Raw genomic sequence first — 17,914 nt, 5'->3', positions numbered from 1 at the left:
ATAATTACGACTCTAACTATTCCATTCCAAATACATGGAATTTATTAGAAGCCAAAACAAAACGTTCATGCATTGAACTTATTAATGCTTTGATTCAAATGCCCCATAAACTTTAATGGCTCTTTATCTACATCATTCTCACTGGGTTGACAAAAATTTGTCCTCAAATTTATGCCTTCTTGGATTAAAATCATGATCATTGATTGTTGGTCTTCAAACTGAAATCTCCCACTCCAAATAAATAAATATTTTGAATAATATTCTCCAATTGTGTAAATTCTCCACGGCCAATCTCTTAACCCAGATATTCTGAATTATGGTATTGTGGGGGCTTATTTTGTTCTTGCAGTTATTTGTGGGCTTGGACCGCTACAGAGAGAAAGTACCCCCTTTCTGAGTTCAAGAATCAGACCCCAAAACACTCCGAAAGAAAGTACTTAAGGTATGCTCTGGTTTCTTCTCACCAAATTGATAATGATCGTTGTGAATTGAGATTTTGGCTTGGCTTGAGTGGCTTGTGGCGTGGGAGCTAAGTCTCTATGAGTTTAGCGAGAGAGTCTGCCTGGGTTGAAATGGGGTTTTGGCTTAAGGCTCTCTTACAGCTTGGAATGGCTTTTTGGTTTATGGAAAACAAAGAAAGTAGGTGATGGTTTCTGGAAGAAATGGGAGAATGGCTTTTGGGGGGAAAAGGACGAAGTTTCTGAAAAAGGGAGGGGGATGGCTTCTGGGATAAGCTCTAGTGTTTCCGGCAGTCAGATTATGGCTTGTTTGTAACTTTTCTTCTTTCCAGCAGTGAGATTGTTGCCCTGACTGGTTGGTATGTTCTCCCTTTTATAGACCTTGGAATGCATCTCTCTATGCGCGCATGCTGTTCCGGTACCAAGATGGTCGCACATGCTCCTCGGCTATGCACTCTTGTCTCCTAGTTGAGATGACGAGGCTCCTTCCTTCTATGCAATGCCGGGTGGTTGGTTTTTGGGAGAAAAGATAAGGTTTTGGTGCCGGTTGGTTTAGTGTCGTATGGGAGAGGTGCTGTATACATGGGTATGATTGGTTTAATGTCGTATGGGAGAGGTGCTGTGTATATGGGTAGGTGTTGGGTGCTGGTGAAGTGACAGATTCATCTCTCTGCTTGCCCAATTAGTGGGTTCAAGAAAATGGGCCTGGATTTTGGGCTCCCAAGCAGCCCAAAATCTGCATAATTTTGAACCTTTAATGGGCCTCATGGATCCTTGTAACCATCCACACCACAACCCGCTCAGCAAGCCCCGGGCACGAATGTGGCTTGGGCCCACTTAAGCTTTGTCGGGTAATTCGACAGTGAGAGAGAGTTGCTTGTCTTTTGTGTGTCAGTTGTATGCTTGTGCACGAATGTGGCTTTGGCCTGTTTAAAATGCTTAATGAATTAAATGGGCTTGAGTAAAATGGTGAATTTCATATGTCTACTGTGACCTCTCACGTGCCAAATTGTAATATCTTCCAGTATGGCATGTTTGTTTTAGATAGACTTCTCTACAGTAAGTCAAAGCATTGGGCTTGAGATGAGATTGGGCTTCCCTTAATTTTTTGGGCCTCTACATTAGCCCCCTTGATTATTGGGGCTACGAAGGGTCACTAAAATAGGCCAAATAATCAAATCTGGCCCAAACTCGAACTGCCAGCAACACTTTCCTGGGCTGAATAATAAGACATGGAAAATGGGCTTGTTTCCTTTATTTATTTATTTATATTGTGAAAACCACATTCACCTGCCACCTTCCGCATAAGACCACCCCTTCTTTCCTTCTTTTTCTTTTCTTCTTTCCTCTTCCTTTCTCTTTTCGTCTCTTCCTCCTTCAGACACTTCCCCTTTTCTTTAACCACTTTCCTCTTCTTTTGATGCCTTGCTAGTCCAGCAGTCCTGGTAAATGATTCTCCTTCTTTTCTTTGATTGAGAAGCCGCAAGTTTCAGTCTCCCCCTGTGTATGAATTATTTATTTATTTTTTTGCTTGTTGCTTGCAGCTTGCTTTAACAGGGAGAACCTCCTTTCTTGATTGTCTTGTCACTTGAGAGACTCATAACTTGCGGTAATAACTTCTGTCCCCTCTTCTTTTCGCCGATTTGAAGAGACGCATGTTCCAATTTTTGTCTTTCTTTTCATCATCCCCCTTTTTTTTTTTTTTTTTTTTTTTCTTTAAGCCGCTACTTCAGGGTACTGTTCGTCAGCACGGAAGTGATATTTCGGACACTCAGATCGTAAAACTTTCTTCATCGAAGTTGATCATCTGCTCGGTTACTATATGCTGTAAAAATTTCAGAATTTTTCGAATTTTGCTGGATGCCTGAACCTGCTCCGTAATGTCTGTGTTCATTCACGGCTGGTGAGCATCTGCCTGTTCGGTTTTCCACACTTGTTTTCGATATTTGCTGCTTGGATGATCTCGATTTCTTCATGAAAGCTGGTTGAAATTATGTTATCTAAATCATATCCAAAATCCAGAATCATCCGACCATTGTAATGTCCTATGGTTTCATTTTCTCCACAATATGTTCATCGATTGATTCCGAATCACTAAGCATTGACAGTAGCACTTTGCCTTTTGAGACATGCAGCTCTATCCTTGATGCCAACTAGAAACTGAAAATGGTGGGCAGGAGTAGCCAAGGCATTCCTTATATACGATTCTCTTTTTGTGGGAGAGGGAGTGCGCAAATCTCTTTGGTTCCAAGCTTGATGGAGTTGGTTTAGCTGTGCTCCAAAAGCTTCTTCTTAAGATGCAAGTTCCTCTGCCTTTTCCCATGAAAGATGATCTTTATCTTTTATGTTGCTTCTTCAAGAGTTAACCGCTGCTTAATAATGAAACCAAGTTCAACTAGAGATGCCCCCTCCATCTCCACCAATCGATTGATGAAGTTCATTAACGAACTCTGCTGGAGGTATACAATTCCCTACTTGCTCTTCAAACCCTCGTGAAATAGCTTCGAATTTGTATTGTAACTGGTTGTTCGTATTTCTCCGCTTATGCTTGACTTCATTGTACGAATAATTGGTTGCTGCATTGAGAACAAGCAAAACCTTTTCTTATTTGGATCCCCCGCGATTTGGCATCCCTTGTTGCATGCTTGCTTTCTATGCTTGAAGCTTGAGTTTTTGATAAATGAAGTAGACTCCTTAACGGGCGTGACGGAACTAGTTTTGTGTCATTTGAAAAAATGAAATACTTGCTGAGATTTTAAAGTAGGGGATAAGCTGCCGTGTAATTTCTGTTTCACAGGCTGTGTTTGGGAATCTGTTTGACATACTTCCCTAGCTCCAAATGCAGCGAAATTTTGGGAGGATAAAGCTTGACATGTCTAATTCAAGTCTGGAAAGTTTGACTTTTATTGGCTGCAAACTTGAATTTTGGCGATTTTCCAAAGATGGGATGTCCAGCTGACATGGTTGGAAAGCTTGTCTATAAGTTTTTGCTTGGCATGTTTTAGCATTGAGCCTGTCGGTCTCATTCATTCTCCTACGAGCTTGGCATGTAAACATTGTTGTGTGATTTGGTATTATACCATGTGAAATGACCAAATGCTTGATTAATAAGCTTGCCTATTATCTTGCATGTTGTTTATACATTTCCTCTCTCTCTTTTTCTTTTTGCTTGTAGGAACTCAGAATTTTATGGCTTCTAAAGCTTTGCCAATTCATCCTGGTTCGACTATGAAGGATCACTTATTTTCCCTGAACGATGGTTTGAAGAAAGGACGACCTCCTCCGTCAATCAAGAATATTTGCACGCTTATGGGGGGAGAACCAGCACCAGAGACAATTCCTACTATAGATCCCACAACCGTTTCTAGATGCTGTATAGAAAAAGGCTTGTTCCCAGCGGTTCCTCTTTTTTTTCAGTATCCTTGTGGCATTACTAAGGGCTGGTCTGAATGGGTTGAGTCCGAGTTGGCAAACCCGGTTTCTCTAGATATCCTGCGGAGGACCGAAGTGTTGGACGCCATCTTCTTATCTAGAAAATATGAGATTCATTTAGAAGTGGAGCTACTTCGCCATGTGGTTCGTAGATGGAGCACTGACACCCATACTTTTATATGTTCATGGGGGGAGTTCACCCCTACTCTTGAAGACGTGGTGAACCTCCTTCATCTTCCAGTTAGCGGTAATCAAGATCCATTTAATATTCTGCTGAGTGCCGAGGACAAAAAAAGACTTCATATTCTTCGGAAGGGTGCTCCTATTTCCAGTAGTCGGTCCCTTCGGTTTAGTAGTTGGGTGAGACATTTTGGGAATAAAGACAAAGAAAATCCTTGCCGACTGTCGGCACTGTTATCTATGTGGTTGGGAAAGTTCGTGTTTTGTGACTTCCACCAAGATCTCATTCATGATAGGGTATTCCCCATGGCTTTGTCAATTGCAAGGGGTGATGCAATCCCCTTAGCCCCCATGTTCTTGGGACACCTGTATCTTTTACTGGACCAAGTACATTTTCTTGAAAAAGGGGTTGCTGGGAGCATGGCATTAGAAACTCTTCTTAATTCAAGCTTTCTGCAAGTATTTCTCTGGGAGCGCATCAAGGGTTTGAACGTATCTCCACTTTCTTTTCCACAGGCTAAGGCACTTATCGAAACCAGTGAGGATTCCTACACGCCGAAAATGCTCCCCTTAATTTCCCGGTGGTTCAAAAGGAGACAACGTAAAGGTCAAGATTTTCTTGAGTCATTGGACAACATTGAGAACTTCATTTTTCGCCCTTACACCATGGTGCCGAAAGGGTTTGAGCATGTGTCCCTCTATGGAGATCTGGATGGAGTAGCAAAGATTTCCATGGTAATGACGAGCGGTGCACCGCAGAAAAGAAATGCCATCCTGAATGTGGCGAGTCTTCCACTACCTACTTTCGGAGATAACCATGGTGAAACTTCTGTTTATTATTCACCACATCGGGTTAAACTACAACATGGGCTTGATCAAGGCGTTCCACTGGGGCCTGGTTACCACGAACCGTCTTCAATGCACAAGTTTTATTGGAATGGTGCTGCAGACCATAGTAGGGAATTTGCTTTTGCATTGGCTGATAAAGGAAGAGCTGGCAGCTTCTCAAAAGGTTACAGGGTCTACTGGAACCGTTGTTTTGCCTCTTTCAACCGATTTCACACGAATAGTTGTGCAGGACTGCTCCCTTCTATCGATCGCCATCTAAGGCTGGTGCCAGAGGACAGAGCTATTTACCTAAGTGAGAAGCGAAACTTGACATTTACTTCAAAAAGTGGTAAGATTGTTGGGAAGTTCTCCAGATCGGATAGAAAAACATATCGACAAGCATCTTGTGACGGAGAAAAGAGTAGTGTTCATGAAAAGAGAAAGCAAGAAGCCAATCACGGCGTAGAGGGTGTGCTTCTAAGAAACCAAAAAAGTTTATGCCCAAAGTGGTTGCGATTGATCCTCCCAAGGCCAGAAAAGAACTTGCTGCACCAATCCTTAAGCATGCGAAATCTTTTGTGACAACTTCTAATGCTCGCATCCACAACAGGAAGTCAACCAAGTATCAAAGTAAGGAAATCAACCAAGTATCAAAGTAAGCGCCGCAAATGTACTTTTGATACATGATCATTCCCCGCTTTAACTGATGTATGTATCTTTTTCAGGAGTTGCCTTACAGCCGCAAGAAGAAGTTCTTGCAAGTTGTCAAAATATCCAGAAAGGCAAACTCTCAAGTATATCTGAAAATGATGATGGTGCCGAAGAATGCACAGAAGGACACGGGGACAGTGGCAATAATGGGTCAGCTGGTTGTATAAATAATGACAATGGTGCTGATGAGGCTAGGGTTAACGAGGAAGTCGAAGGAGATGGTGGTGGGGATTTCACCGATCTTGATGTAGAAGATACGATACCAACACCAACTATCCTTCTTTCCGCACCAACTTTCCTCTTCCCAGCACCAACTTCCCGCTTGCCAGCACCAACTTCCCCCTTGCCAGCACCAACTTCCCCCTTGCCAGCACCAACTTCTCACTTGCCAGCACCAACTTCTCCCTTGCCAGCACCAACTTCCCACTTGCCAGCACCAACTTCCCACTTGCCAGCACCAACTTCTCACTTGCCAGCACCAACTTCCCCCTTGCCAGCACCAACTTCTCACTTGCCAGCACCAACTTCTCCCTTGCCAGCACCAACTTCCCACTTGCCAGCACCAACTTCCCACTTGCCATCACCAACTTCTCATTTGCCATCACCAACTTCCCCCTTGCCAGAAATGAGCTTTCATATATATATTTGTGGATTTTTTTTTATATATTTGTGAAGACAAAGAACTTGGAAAAGGCTTGGTTTTTAGGTTAAAATTGTTGGCCTGAAGCTTCAATTGGAGAGTGACGCCATTAATAGAGCTCTGTACGTTGAAGAAAAGCAAGTGAATAGTAGGTCGTGTTGAATGAGATACCGCTCCACGTCTGATATATAATTGGTGAGATGAGAGAGAGAGAGAGAGAGAGAGAGAGAAACCGGGCAGGGAGGAGTGTGAGACACATTCCTAGATTTTTCAGGGTCGAAGCTAAAGTTTTCTGCATTCAGATTGATGATCTTTCGTATGGGGGCTCTATCTTGATCAGTGAGAGTCTCAAAGACAAGGTGTTCCATATATCCGTCGAACTGGGCTGCGTTCGATGGATCATAAAACAACTACAAGAGCCTGTGGACAGGAAGGAACAGAGATTTTTTCGAAAATTCAGAGGAGATTCTTACCACCTATGGATGGAGAAATCATGCAACAAGTATGGACGTTTTCTGAGGATCTCCAAATGTTTGCATGGAACTGTGTCGTCGGTTGTAATACCACAAGGTCAAGGAGGGCAAGGGTGGAGAAAGCTGGAGGAAAGCTTAGAGGTAATCCTAGTTGGTGATAGATTCACAAAGGAAAGATCTGTTCAAAGGGGAGAGGAACAAAATCTGCCGTATGATAGAACTAGAATAACAGGAAAATCGTACAAGGAGGCGGTACAAGACAAAGGAACAGTGGGACAAAAAGTGGAAAAGAAAAAGGCAGACTTTTCATCACAACACAATTCGACCCAAACGGAAAATTGGAGTTGGGTGGTTGCTTGTGAGAGACAAGTAGTACACCAGACTTGGAAGGATATTGAAGAAGCTCTAGGCAAATGGCTACAGTTCAAAGTAGAGTTATTTCCATATCAAAATAACAGAGCATTCTTTGCTTGTAACAGTAAAGAGGAGGCAACGAGGATAGGGGGAGCAAGGAAACTGAAGATGGACGGACAACCAGAGGTGTTATTGTGGTGTTGGGAACAAAGCCTGAAGAACAACATAACAAAAGTGGTTAGCTACGGAGGTTGGATTGCTGTCACTGGGCTTCCGATACACTGGTGGTCCAAAAAATACTTTGAACGAATTGGTGATGCTTGCGGAGGTCTGCTGGAGGTGGGTTGGAGGACTGAGAAGCTTAAATACCTCATTGATGCCAAACTGAAAGTCCGAAAAAATACAGTTGGATTTTTGCCTGAACTACTTAAATTAGCAGAAGGAAACGAGGTCTATTACGTTCAGATCAGACCAATATCACCGGCGGTAAGGCCAAACCAGTCAGTTCGTAACAAACTAGTGGAATTAACTCCGGCGCCGACTTGGGGCGGAGTATTCCGACTCGAGAAACAGATTGCAAAGGAAGGAGGACCGGTGATCGAGGCCACCTCGCCAGCTGGAAGTCCGCATGAGGCATGCGGGATCGCTGAATCCCAGACCACGCGAACAATACCTCTGGTCGTTGGCAGAAGCATGGAAGCTCTCACGCTTGTCGAGCAATTGCACACAACACAAAAAGAAAAAGAGTACGTGGAACTCAAGGACAAAGGGATGTTCAAGGATGCCAAGAGGGGCTTGAGTGGTTCTGAAGTTGGGCCCAGAGCAATATCTATTAAGGACCAAGAGCTAGAAAAGACTAGGAGTAATAAGTATTACATGCTGCTGCCAACAAACAGACCCACTCGGCACAGTGAGTTTGGAATGGGATTGAGAAATAAGTGGGTCCACCCGAAATCTCCTATCTCTATGCCAAATCTCTTTACAAGATTCGGGCAGAATAAAAACAAAGGAAAAGGACTATCACGGGTTTCTCCCTCTAAATTTGGGAACCAGCGTGAGAAGGATAAGGTAGTGGGGGCAAGAAAACAAAAAAAAGGAAAGTTGACAACAGTGATAAATCATTATGATAAGGAATCTGCAGATGAGTACTTGCAAGAGGGGGGGTCCGATGAAGAGGGAATTGGCTTATCTGATGGAACACAGGCACGAATATGTGATATTCATGACGCAGAGACACAGATGTTTTTGGAGAATATGGAAGTTCACTCAAACATCAAGGATCTGGAGGTCGATTTGGGTATTGATTCTGATCTAGAAATGGGGAACTACACCGGAACGGATAATTGGGAAGAACTATCAAGCTCTGATGTGGAGTCTGAGGATGTAGACACAGTGGCTGCGGAGGAACCGGGAGGAGATTCAGCAACGGAACAATATCTGCAAGAGATGTTTTCTGAGAAGGATAACCAGGCTGGCGAGTCAAATCAGGTTAGTTCCCCCCACGGATTGGATCAATCTATTGATCCAATTCCTGAAAACTCAGGGGAAGGTAAAGAAGAAGAGTTTGGACTGGGGAATAACAGTAAGACTTTTGAAAACGAAAGGGTCTCACCACTTGCTGAGAGCTCAAAGAAACATGCCCCCAAAGGGAGCTTAGAAACCATGGAAACAATGCTGGATAGTATGGGCCTGCGATTGGTGGAAGAGGACATTAGTACACAGGTTATTCAAGCAGGAAAAAGGGATACCAAGAGAAAAGGGAAACGAGAACTGGAAAATCTGAAATTCGGGGTGAGCTACGAAAGAGGATGGGGGAAAGAAAAAGACCAATGAAGATAGTTAGCTGGAATGTAAGGGGACTGGGGGGGAGGAAAAAAAGAGTGGTAATAAAGAAGATGTTAAAGACGTATGATGCAGATGTTGTGCTGATCCAGGAAACAAAGAAGGAGAAGGTCGACCAAAGACTAATAGGAAATATTTGGGGAGCGAGATTTAGGGAGTGGGTTTGTATTCCTTCATGTGGAGCGTCAGGAGGGATATTAATCATGTGGAATACAAAAGCTATCAAGGTGAAAGAGTCTCTCTTGGGAAATTATACGGCTTCCATCAATTGTGTGGATACAGAAGGAAAAGAGTGGTGGCTGACAGGGGTGTATGGACCAAATGGCTCAAGAGACAGGGTGCTGTTTTGGGAAGAATTAGCTGCTGTTTATGGCATCTGTGGTTCTAATTGGTGTATCGGGGGAGATTTTAATATCACCAGATTTCCATCAGAAAAATCCAATGGGGGAAGAATCACAAGAAGCATGAGGGTGTTTAACGACTTCATCAGGGAGACAAATTTATGTGACCCGGATCTTCATAACGCCGCTTTCACCTGGTCCAATATGAGGGAGAATGCGATCCTAAGAAGGTTAGACAGATTCATGTTCACCCCTGCCTGGGAGGAATTATTTCCTCACACTAGGCAAGTGGCTCTATCTAGGGTAACCTCTGACCATTGCCCCATACTATTGGACTCGATTGCAAAGAAATGGGGACCGGTGCCCTTTAAATTTGAGAATACATGGTTGAAGCAGCAAGACTTCAGGGGAAAATTTAAAGAATGGTGGGAGGGAGATCTACAACATCGGTGGGAAGGTTTCAAGTTTATGAAGAAACTAAAGGCTGTGAAAGACAAAGTGAAGATATGGAGTAAAGAAATCAGTAGAGACAATAGCTCCGAATCAAAAGAAGCAAAGGAACGAATCAAGGACTTAGATTTATTGGAGGAAAGGGATGGCCTATCCCAAGACAGAAGACAGGAGAGAGCGCAGCTGAGACTAAGAATCGAAGAGATAGCTTTCAAAGAAGAGATCATTTGGAGACAGAGAGCAAAGGTGGCATGGGCAAAAGAAGGGGACTCAAACACAAAGTTCTTCCACAGAATTGTTAATTGCAGAAAGAAACGGAATTCAATTGAAAAACTAGAATTAGCAGATGGGTCCACTACGGGAGATGATGGAAGAATTGAACAAGAAATAATCTCATACTTCAAAAACTTATACTCAAGTGAGGGTCGGGAGAGGCCTAGACTAGAAGGTTTGGACTGGTGTGCTTTGGAGGAATTAAGGGCTTCATGGTTGGAAAGACCTTTCGAAGAGGAGGAAATCAGAAAAGCTATTTTTGAGTGCGGAAAGGAAAAGTCCCCAAGCCCAGATGGATTCTCATTGGCATGCTTTCAACACTGTTGGTCGATCCTGAAAGGTGATTTAATGAGGGTGTTTGAAGAGTTCTATGAGTCAGGCATTGTGAACTTGGTAACCAATGAAACCTACATCTGTCTAATTCCTAAGAAAGCTGAAGCAGTCAAGGTGGGAGACTTTAGACCTATAAGTCTGATCACAAGTGTGTACAAAATTATTGCAAAGGTTTTGGCAGCTCGATTGAGAGAGGTGCTGAGCGATACCATATCTCAAACGCAAGGGGCGTTCATAAAAAAGAGGCAAATCTTGGATGCGGTGCTGATAGCAAACGAGGTGGTGGAAGAAACAAGGATGAAAAACCAAAAAGGATTCATATTCAAGATTGATTTCGAGAAAGCCTACGACCATGTGGATTGGGGTTTTCTAGATTTTGTGCTGGAAAAAAAAGGCTTTGGTTTGACATGGAGGAAATGGATAAAAGGGTGTCTTCGTTCAGCAAACTACTCAGTTCTAATAAATGGTAGGCCCAGGGGAAAGTTTGGAGCTTCAAGGGGAATAAGACAAGGAGATCCACTGTCTCCTTTTCTTTTTACATTGGTTGCAGACACACTGAGCAGATTGTGTTCAAAGGCCAGAGAAAGAGGTTTGTTTGAGGGGCTGGTCGTGGGAAGAGATAGGGTGATGGTATCACATCTACAGTTTGCAGACGATACTATTTTTCTCCTATCTGACAAGGAAGGAAATTTTAGGAATTTACTAAACATTCTGGAGGTGTTCAACCTGTGCTCTGGATTGAAAATAAACAGAGGTAAATGCTCAATTGTTGGAATTAACGCAGAAGACAACGAAGTCAAGTCACTGTCTGAGGAGATAGGCTGCGGCATGGGAAGTTGGCCGCTGCTTTATCTTGGTCTGCCGCTCGGTGGTAAACCTAAGACCTTACCATTTTGGGTTCCAGTAATCGAGAAAGTGGAGCGAAGAGTAGAAGGATGGTGCAAGGCCTTGCTATCTCGAGGGGGAAGATTGACCTTAATCCAAGCAGTGTTGAGTAATCTGCCATCTTACTTCTTATCATTATTCCGAATGCCTGCTAGTGTGGCAAAGCGCTTGGAGAAGATATTGAGGAACTTTCTGTGGGAGGGTATGGAGGAAGGCAAGAAGGATCATTTGGTGAAATGGGAGGTTGTGTCTTTACCAAAGGAAAATGGGGGACTTGGGATAGGAAACCTAAGAAAACGTAATGAGGCCCTACTGGGGAAGTGGCTATGGAGATTCCAAACTGAAACTAACACCCTTTGGTATGATGTAATAAAGAGTAAATATGGGCTGCAGATGAATGGCTGGGATTCTAAAAGGAAGTCAAATGGTTCTAGCCGTTGCCCTTGGACAGAAATAATTAAAGGTTTGGGCTCGTTTGTGGCTTGCTGTCGTCTCAAGGTGGGCAACGGTGGGAGAATAAGATTCTGGGAAGACGTGTGGCTGGGAGTTAGAGCTTTGGGCGAGAGTTTTCCACGGCTTCTTCGAACTTCTTGTAAAAGGAATGCCAAGATCGCAGATATGTGCATAGACATGAATTCCCTTCCGCTGAGTTGGGATTTTGGCTTTCGCAGGAATCTTAGGGAGGAGGAAAATGAAGAATTGTCTGAGTTACTCTCAAGATTGGAACACGTGGTGTTGATCCAAAGCAGAAGTGACACCAGAGTATGGAATCTGGAGACCTCGGGAGCTTTCTCCTGTAAATCATTCTCTAGACACCTAATGGTAAATCACCAATCATCTCTCTTCTCTCCGTCCACTGTAATTTGGGAAGCTAAAGCCCCTCCTAAGGTAAGAATATTAGTTTGGCTAATTGCTCATGGCAAAACTAATACTTGCGACTTGATCCAAAGGAAAAGACCCGGCTGGTACTTCTCTCCTAACTGGTGTGTTATGTGCAAAAAAGATAACGAATCTGTGGATCATCTATTCTTACTTTGCCCGATTGCCTCATCCCTGTGGGCTAAGTTATTTAAGGTGGCAGGCCTAACGTGGGGAAACTTCGCAACTTGCAAAGCGTTGCTTGTAACTAGGCTGAAATTCTTTGATGGCAGGAGGAAGGGCTCAGTGCTGGGAAATTGCGCTTTGATGGCCATTTTCTGGGTAATATGGGGGGAAAGGAACAGGAGAATTTTCGAGAATGTGGTCGGGGAGGACATTGAGCAGTTATGGGACCGTATCCGTGTCTGGGCATCACTTTGGGCTTCTGTTACAGCAGAGTTTAGGGAGATTAGCTATCAGCTTATCCATCTAGACTGGAAAGCGGTAGCCATGTAGTGTAGGTCTTTCTTTTCTTTGTATCGGTTTGGTGGCCTTCTTGGCCATCTCCTGTATCGTTCTTTTACGTTCTAATGAACACTATTGTCTCTTTTCAAAAAAAAAACTTCCCCCTTGCCAGCACCAACTTCTCACTTGCCAGCACCAACTTCCCCCTTGCCAGCACCAACTTCTCACTTGCCAACACCAACTTCTTCCCCCCAGAATGTAGATACTTCATGGGAGCATGACTTGAATTCCTTCATTGCCTTTTTTGATAGCGACGTGAGAATACTTAGATCCACTGATGAGCTTCTTCCATTGCACTACGTATTTCGTGGCTATGAAACATTTCGGGGCGCACAAGTATTCCCGGAAACAATGAAGGCTTTGAGTAGATTTTTTGATATTTATGGAGCTCGCATGGAGGGCTGCTGTAACCTCCCTTTTCGTTTGAAAAATATGGTGTTTCGAGATCTTGGCCTTGTACTCCATGGTATGGATAACGCACTATACTTAGACGTCACTGAGCATAGGCTTATGTGCTGGAGAGATGCGATCCGTGATGCCGCCTCCTTGGGGCTTCATATTGACTTCTTACTTGACATTTTGAAGACGAGATTAGCACGTGCCATTTTTGAGGCGCGGGCTGTTCGGAATACCGAAGTATCAGCTCAATTTTCTAAAGTAGGAGCAATAAGTCATGAGTTGAGAAATGAATGTTGTAAGCTACGTAGGCTCTTGATAAATAAAGGAGTTACTCCGGGTGGTGCTGAGCGTGTGTTGGCAGAAGCGACAGGATCAGCTCGTAAGGCTTCCTTCGTATTGTATGATTTGTCCACTTGAGGTTTGTAGCATCCTTATTTATGTTTCTTCCACATATATGCAGGCTTCCATCTTGGGTCTTTGCTTAATTCTTGATCACTCTTTGCTTAATTTTTTTTTTTTGCAGGCTGCATGATTTCAGATGATGGCTTGGCGTAGTGTAGTTCTCTCTTAATGCTCCGGCTTTTAGCAAGGCGATCCGTCCTGTAGCATGTGATACTGTAAATGTAAACCTGGATGGATCAATGTTAAAATGCAATATGCAAGATTGATATGTGATTCAATCCTTGTACTACACAGCAAAATAAAAATCAGAACACAACAAACTGAGAAAATAAACGACGACAAAGTATTTGTACGAAATCTCGCACGAGGAAAAAACCCTCCACACAGGAGAGAAAAACCTCAAGGCACACAGCCAATTTCACTAAAAACTTGAGGACATATACAAGACTCAATTGATACTGTCTTACACCACAAAAGAAGATTGATCAAATACTCTTGTCTTGTACGAACACGTCCACTTCACTTTCTCTTGGATGAACACCAATTCACGCAGGTTGATCTTCCTCACAAGCAAAGCTTCCACAAAGTTCCACGATGAATGAATGATATGTTATGCTCTCAGACTATCACCTAGATAAATCTAAAAACCTAACAGCCTTTTATCTCTCTCCCTTAATCTTATAAAACAATCTCACGATTTTTATTTGAGTGCAACGAAGGGGAGTCCAAAAAAACGTCCAGCCCAACCCTTTATATACTAGGTTAACTCTTTTACCTAATAAATAAAGAGATTGGCCTTATTTAAAACTCTTCCTTATTTAAGACTCTATGCAGATTTGTATAGACTTTATACCAAAGTAATCTTTAATTAGGAATACAAATCCTATATGAATGCAAAAGATTCTTACCAGAAAAGAGCTTTGCCGTGTAACACTAGTCAATCATGCTCCTCATGTGCCGCAAGCTCCAACGTCGTAAGTTACAATTAATTCTAAAACTAGGAATAACCAACTTACAGACTCTTTACATTTGCTAGGAAATAGCCAATAAAAAAAACTCTTTCAATCTCTCCCTTTGGCATTTCCTAGACAAAATTCCCAATGAAAAAGAAATAATAGTTGTTCCAGAGAATTACATTTATCTGCACAAACACAAACTACCGGTGAAGCACAAAAGATATATTTGCAGAACAGTTTAAAAGATCTACCGAACATATTCTCCCCCTGAATCTAACACACAAAACATATTACTACTCCCCCTTTTTGTCAAGGGAAAGCCAAGGAAACCAATGAACAGAGATCAAAGGCAGCGGATCAATGATCACAAAACTAAGGTATGCCATGCCAGTAAATGGTAGTTCAAATTGCCAGTAAAGAGAGAAAGAGATAGATATGCATGAGATAAAAAGAAGTAGAATGCCAATCCCAAAGTGCAGTACTAGTTCCTCTTAGGCACAGCATACAGGATAGTCCATTTAGTTTAACTAAAACCACAAGAGATAAGAGGAAATTTAAAAACTAGATAACCAAGGGAAAAGTATGGGAATTTTAAACAGCTTGTGTGAGGAAGTGTAAGTGTGTCTCAAGAGTGTGGGATTAAAGAACCATAGTCAACACCCCTTACGAACCAAAAGAGCCCATACAAACTAGTTGTTTTGTCCAAAATCGGGCATTCTAATTGACACAGATGCTATCAGTTGTCACAATGTTTAGACGTTTGCATATCCTCATTGTGTGCCTTGCATCATTTATTGGAGACACATTATTGCTAGCGGTTGTCACAATGGTGAGACGTTCACATATCTTCATTGTGTGCCTTGCATCATGTATTTGAGACACATTATTGCTAGCGGTTGTCACAACGGTGAGACGTTTACATATCTTCGTTGTGTGCCTTGCAACTTGAACTTTCTACTGCAAAGCTTAGACAGGAGACCAAATAAATATTATTGTAATTGCAGTACATGTTTTTTTTTTTTTTTTTTTCAGCATAGTGCTTATGGTCAACCAGAGTAGGAAAAAAAACTAGCGTAAGTGCCCCACTAATCAACAAGGTATGATTGATCATGAATTCATACCCCCACAAACACTTGAGATAGTGAGAAACTGAGACATGACAAAACAGACAAAATAGGGAATATCAATATTAGGTTCTTGATAGACAAAATACCACCTTATCTCTAATGGAGTAGTGAAACCACAATAGTAATCCAATCTGAGATCAAAAGAATCGTAGCAGCACAGAGGGATTAACAAGAATTTTATATATGTATATATAGAAAGACACATATGCAGACGAAAGACATGCATTACTGGCATTTTGAGAACTACACAATCAGGCAATGGAGCACACACCAATGGATTGTCTGAGATGTTCATATCGATTATTATCAAGTGGTTTTGTGAAGATATCAGCAAGTTGTTTATCTGTGGGAATATATTCCAATGCAAGAAGATCATCTTCTACAAGATCACGTATAAAGTGATGCCTTATATCAATGTGTTTAGTGCGAGAGTGCTCAACAGGATTCTTTGAGATATTAATTGCACTTTGGTTATCGCAAAAAATGATCAACGTACCTTGTACTATACCATAGTCACACAACATCTGCTTCATCCATAACAATTGTGTGCAGCAGCTACCAGCAGCTATATATTCAGCCTCGGCGGTGGAGAGTGAGACACAATTTTGTTTCTTACTATGCCACGCAACTAGGTTGTTTCCTAGATAAAAACAGCCTCCTGAAGTGCTTTTTCTATCATCTATATTACCAGCCCAATCTGCATCCGAAAATCCTGCAATTTCCACATTTGAGTCAAAGGAATAATGAATTCCAAAATATAAAGTCCCACTTATATATCGTATTATTCTTTTAACAGCAGCCAAATGTGATTGTTTAGGACATGCTTGAAATCTTGCACAAACACCAACACTAAAGGAAATGTCAGGACGACTAGCAGTAAGATATAGTAAACTCCCTATCATGCTTCTGTACAACGTTTGATCAATTGGTTCTCCAGTAGGATCTTTGTGGAGCTTCGCTGTGGAGCTCATGGGATTTCTCACAGGTTTGGCACTTTCCAAACCAAACTTAGCGACAAGATCCTTTGCATATTTTGTTTGGGACAGAAACATTCCATCTTTCAATTGTTGAACCTGCAAACCAAGAAAGTAATTCAATTCTCCACACATACTCATCTCAAATTCATTACTCATAATATTAGTAAATTCAGAAACTAGAAAATTTGAGGTGGAACCAAACACAATATCATCCACATAAACTTGAGCAACAACGAAATCACTTTTAACCCGTTTGACAAACAAAGTTTTGTCAATTGCTCCTCTGGTGTAGCCATTTTGAAGCAAATAAGATGACAGCCTCTCATACCAAGTCCGAGGTGCTTGTTTTAAACCATACAATGCTTTCTTTAGTCGGTAAACATGATCAGGATGAGAATGATCTTTGAATCCAGCTGGCTGTTCCACGTAAACTTCTTCCTGCAAGACCCCATTCAGAAACGCACTTTTGACATCCATCTGGTACAGCTTGATCCTGAGATGGCATGCAATTGCTAGCAATAATCTTACTGATTCCAATCTTGCTACAGGAGCAAAAGTTTCATCAAAGTCAAGTCCTTCCACTTGAGTGTAACCTTGAGCAACCAATCTAGCTTTATTGCGAATTACCTTCCCTTTCTCATCAGTCTTGTTTCTAAAAATCCACTTTGTACCAATAACATTTGCATCCTTGGGCCGTGGAACTAAGTACCAAACATCATTCCTTTCGAACTGGTTTAACTCCTCTTGAATAGCTAAGATCCAATCATTGTCAACTATGGCTTCTTTGACATTTTTTGGCTCAATCTGAGAGACATAACACAAGTAGCTTATTTCTTCAACATCTTGACTTCGAGTTCTCATTTTATCATTAAGCTTCCCAATGATGTTTTCTGGCTTGTGATCTCTTTTTACTTGCTTAGCTCCAATTCTAAGTGTTTGAGATGATGTGTCATGAATGTCTTCTGAGTTTGTGATACTTAAAGCGTCATTCGCTGCTTGAACTTGATCACACCTACTTTCTGTTTGTATTCCATTGAGATCATCATCATCATTTATCTGTTTGACATGCTTCAAATCAGAATCATTAATCACAACATTTATGGACTCCATTACAGACTTAGTTCGAGTGTTGTAGACCCTATACGCCTTGCTAGTTAAAGAATAACCAAGAAAAATACCAATGTCACTTCTAGAGTCAAATTTTGCGAGATGTTCCCTATCTTTATATATATAACATGTACTCCCAAAAACTCTCAAATGACTCACATTAGGCTTCTTTCCTTTCCAAAGTTCATAAGGAGTTGCTGTTGACTTTGGTCTTAAATAAACTCTGTTAGCAGTATAGCAAGCAGAACTTATTGCCTCAGCCCAAAAATGTTTCGCCAAATTTGCAGAATTAAGCATTACTCTACTCATGTCAAGCAAAACTCTATTTTTCCTTTCAACCACCCCATTTTGTTGAGGTGTAAT

At 42.0% G+C, this 17,914-nt stretch overlaps 2 protein-coding genes across 6 annotated transcripts; both read left to right on the top strand.

Annotated features, from left to right (window-relative positions):
- The first annotated feature begins 1,748 nt into the window (after positions 1 to 1,748).
- LOC110773182 (serine/threonine-protein phosphatase 7 long form homolog) lies at positions 1,749 to 6,022 on the top strand. Of its 5 annotated transcripts, none has more exons than XR_015837174.1 (6): positions 1,749 to 1,903; positions 2,003 to 2,067; positions 2,180 to 2,361; positions 2,594 to 2,917; positions 3,634 to 5,553; positions 5,624 to 6,022. XR_015837174.1 is itself a non-coding variant. In XM_021977683.2 (6 exons), the coding sequence occupies exon 5, from the start codon at positions 3,648 to 3,650 to the stop codon at positions 5,478 to 5,480; it is 1,833 nt and encodes a 610-aa protein (XP_021833375.1). In that variant the 5' UTR covers positions 1,749 to 1,903; positions 2,003 to 2,067; positions 2,180 to 2,361; positions 2,594 to 2,917; positions 3,634 to 3,647; the 3' UTR covers positions 5,481 to 5,528; positions 5,624 to 6,022. The 5 variants fall into 5 exon arrangements, 1 of the variants encoding a protein (XP_021833375.1); XR_015837176.1 differs by having other exon boundaries at positions 2,586 to 2,917; XR_015837175.1 differs by having other exon boundaries at positions 2,180 to 2,495.
- Positions 6,023 to 6,172: 150 nt separating this feature from the next.
- On the top strand, positions 6,173 to 8,909 carry LOC148292879 (uncharacterized). Its single transcript, XM_088256100.1, has one exon. It carries the CDS (start codon positions 6,450 to 6,452, stop codon positions 8,907 to 8,909), a length of 2,460 nt encoding a protein of 819 aa, XP_088112226.1. The 5' UTR covers positions 6,173 to 6,449.
- Positions 8,910 to 17,914: the final 9,005 nt, after the last annotated feature.

Source organism: Prunus avium, chromosome 7 (genome assembly GCF_965620075.1).
Source record: "Prunus avium chromosome 7, drPruAviu1.hap1.1, whole genome shotgun sequence".
In the NCBI taxonomy this organism is placed as follows: Eukaryota; Viridiplantae; Streptophyta; class Magnoliopsida; order Rosales; family Rosaceae; genus Prunus; species Prunus avium.
This window is presented reverse-complemented; position numbering and strand designations above follow the sequence as displayed.

Coding starts and splice junctions, on each gene's coding strand:
- LOC148292879 (XM_088256100.1), top strand. CDS start 6,450: ATGAGAGAGAGAGAGAGAGAGAGAGAGAGAAACCGGGCAGGGAGGAGT.
- LOC110773182 (XM_021977683.2), top strand. CDS start 3,648: ATGGCTTCTAAAGCTTTGCCAATTCATCCTGGTTCGACTATGAAGGAT.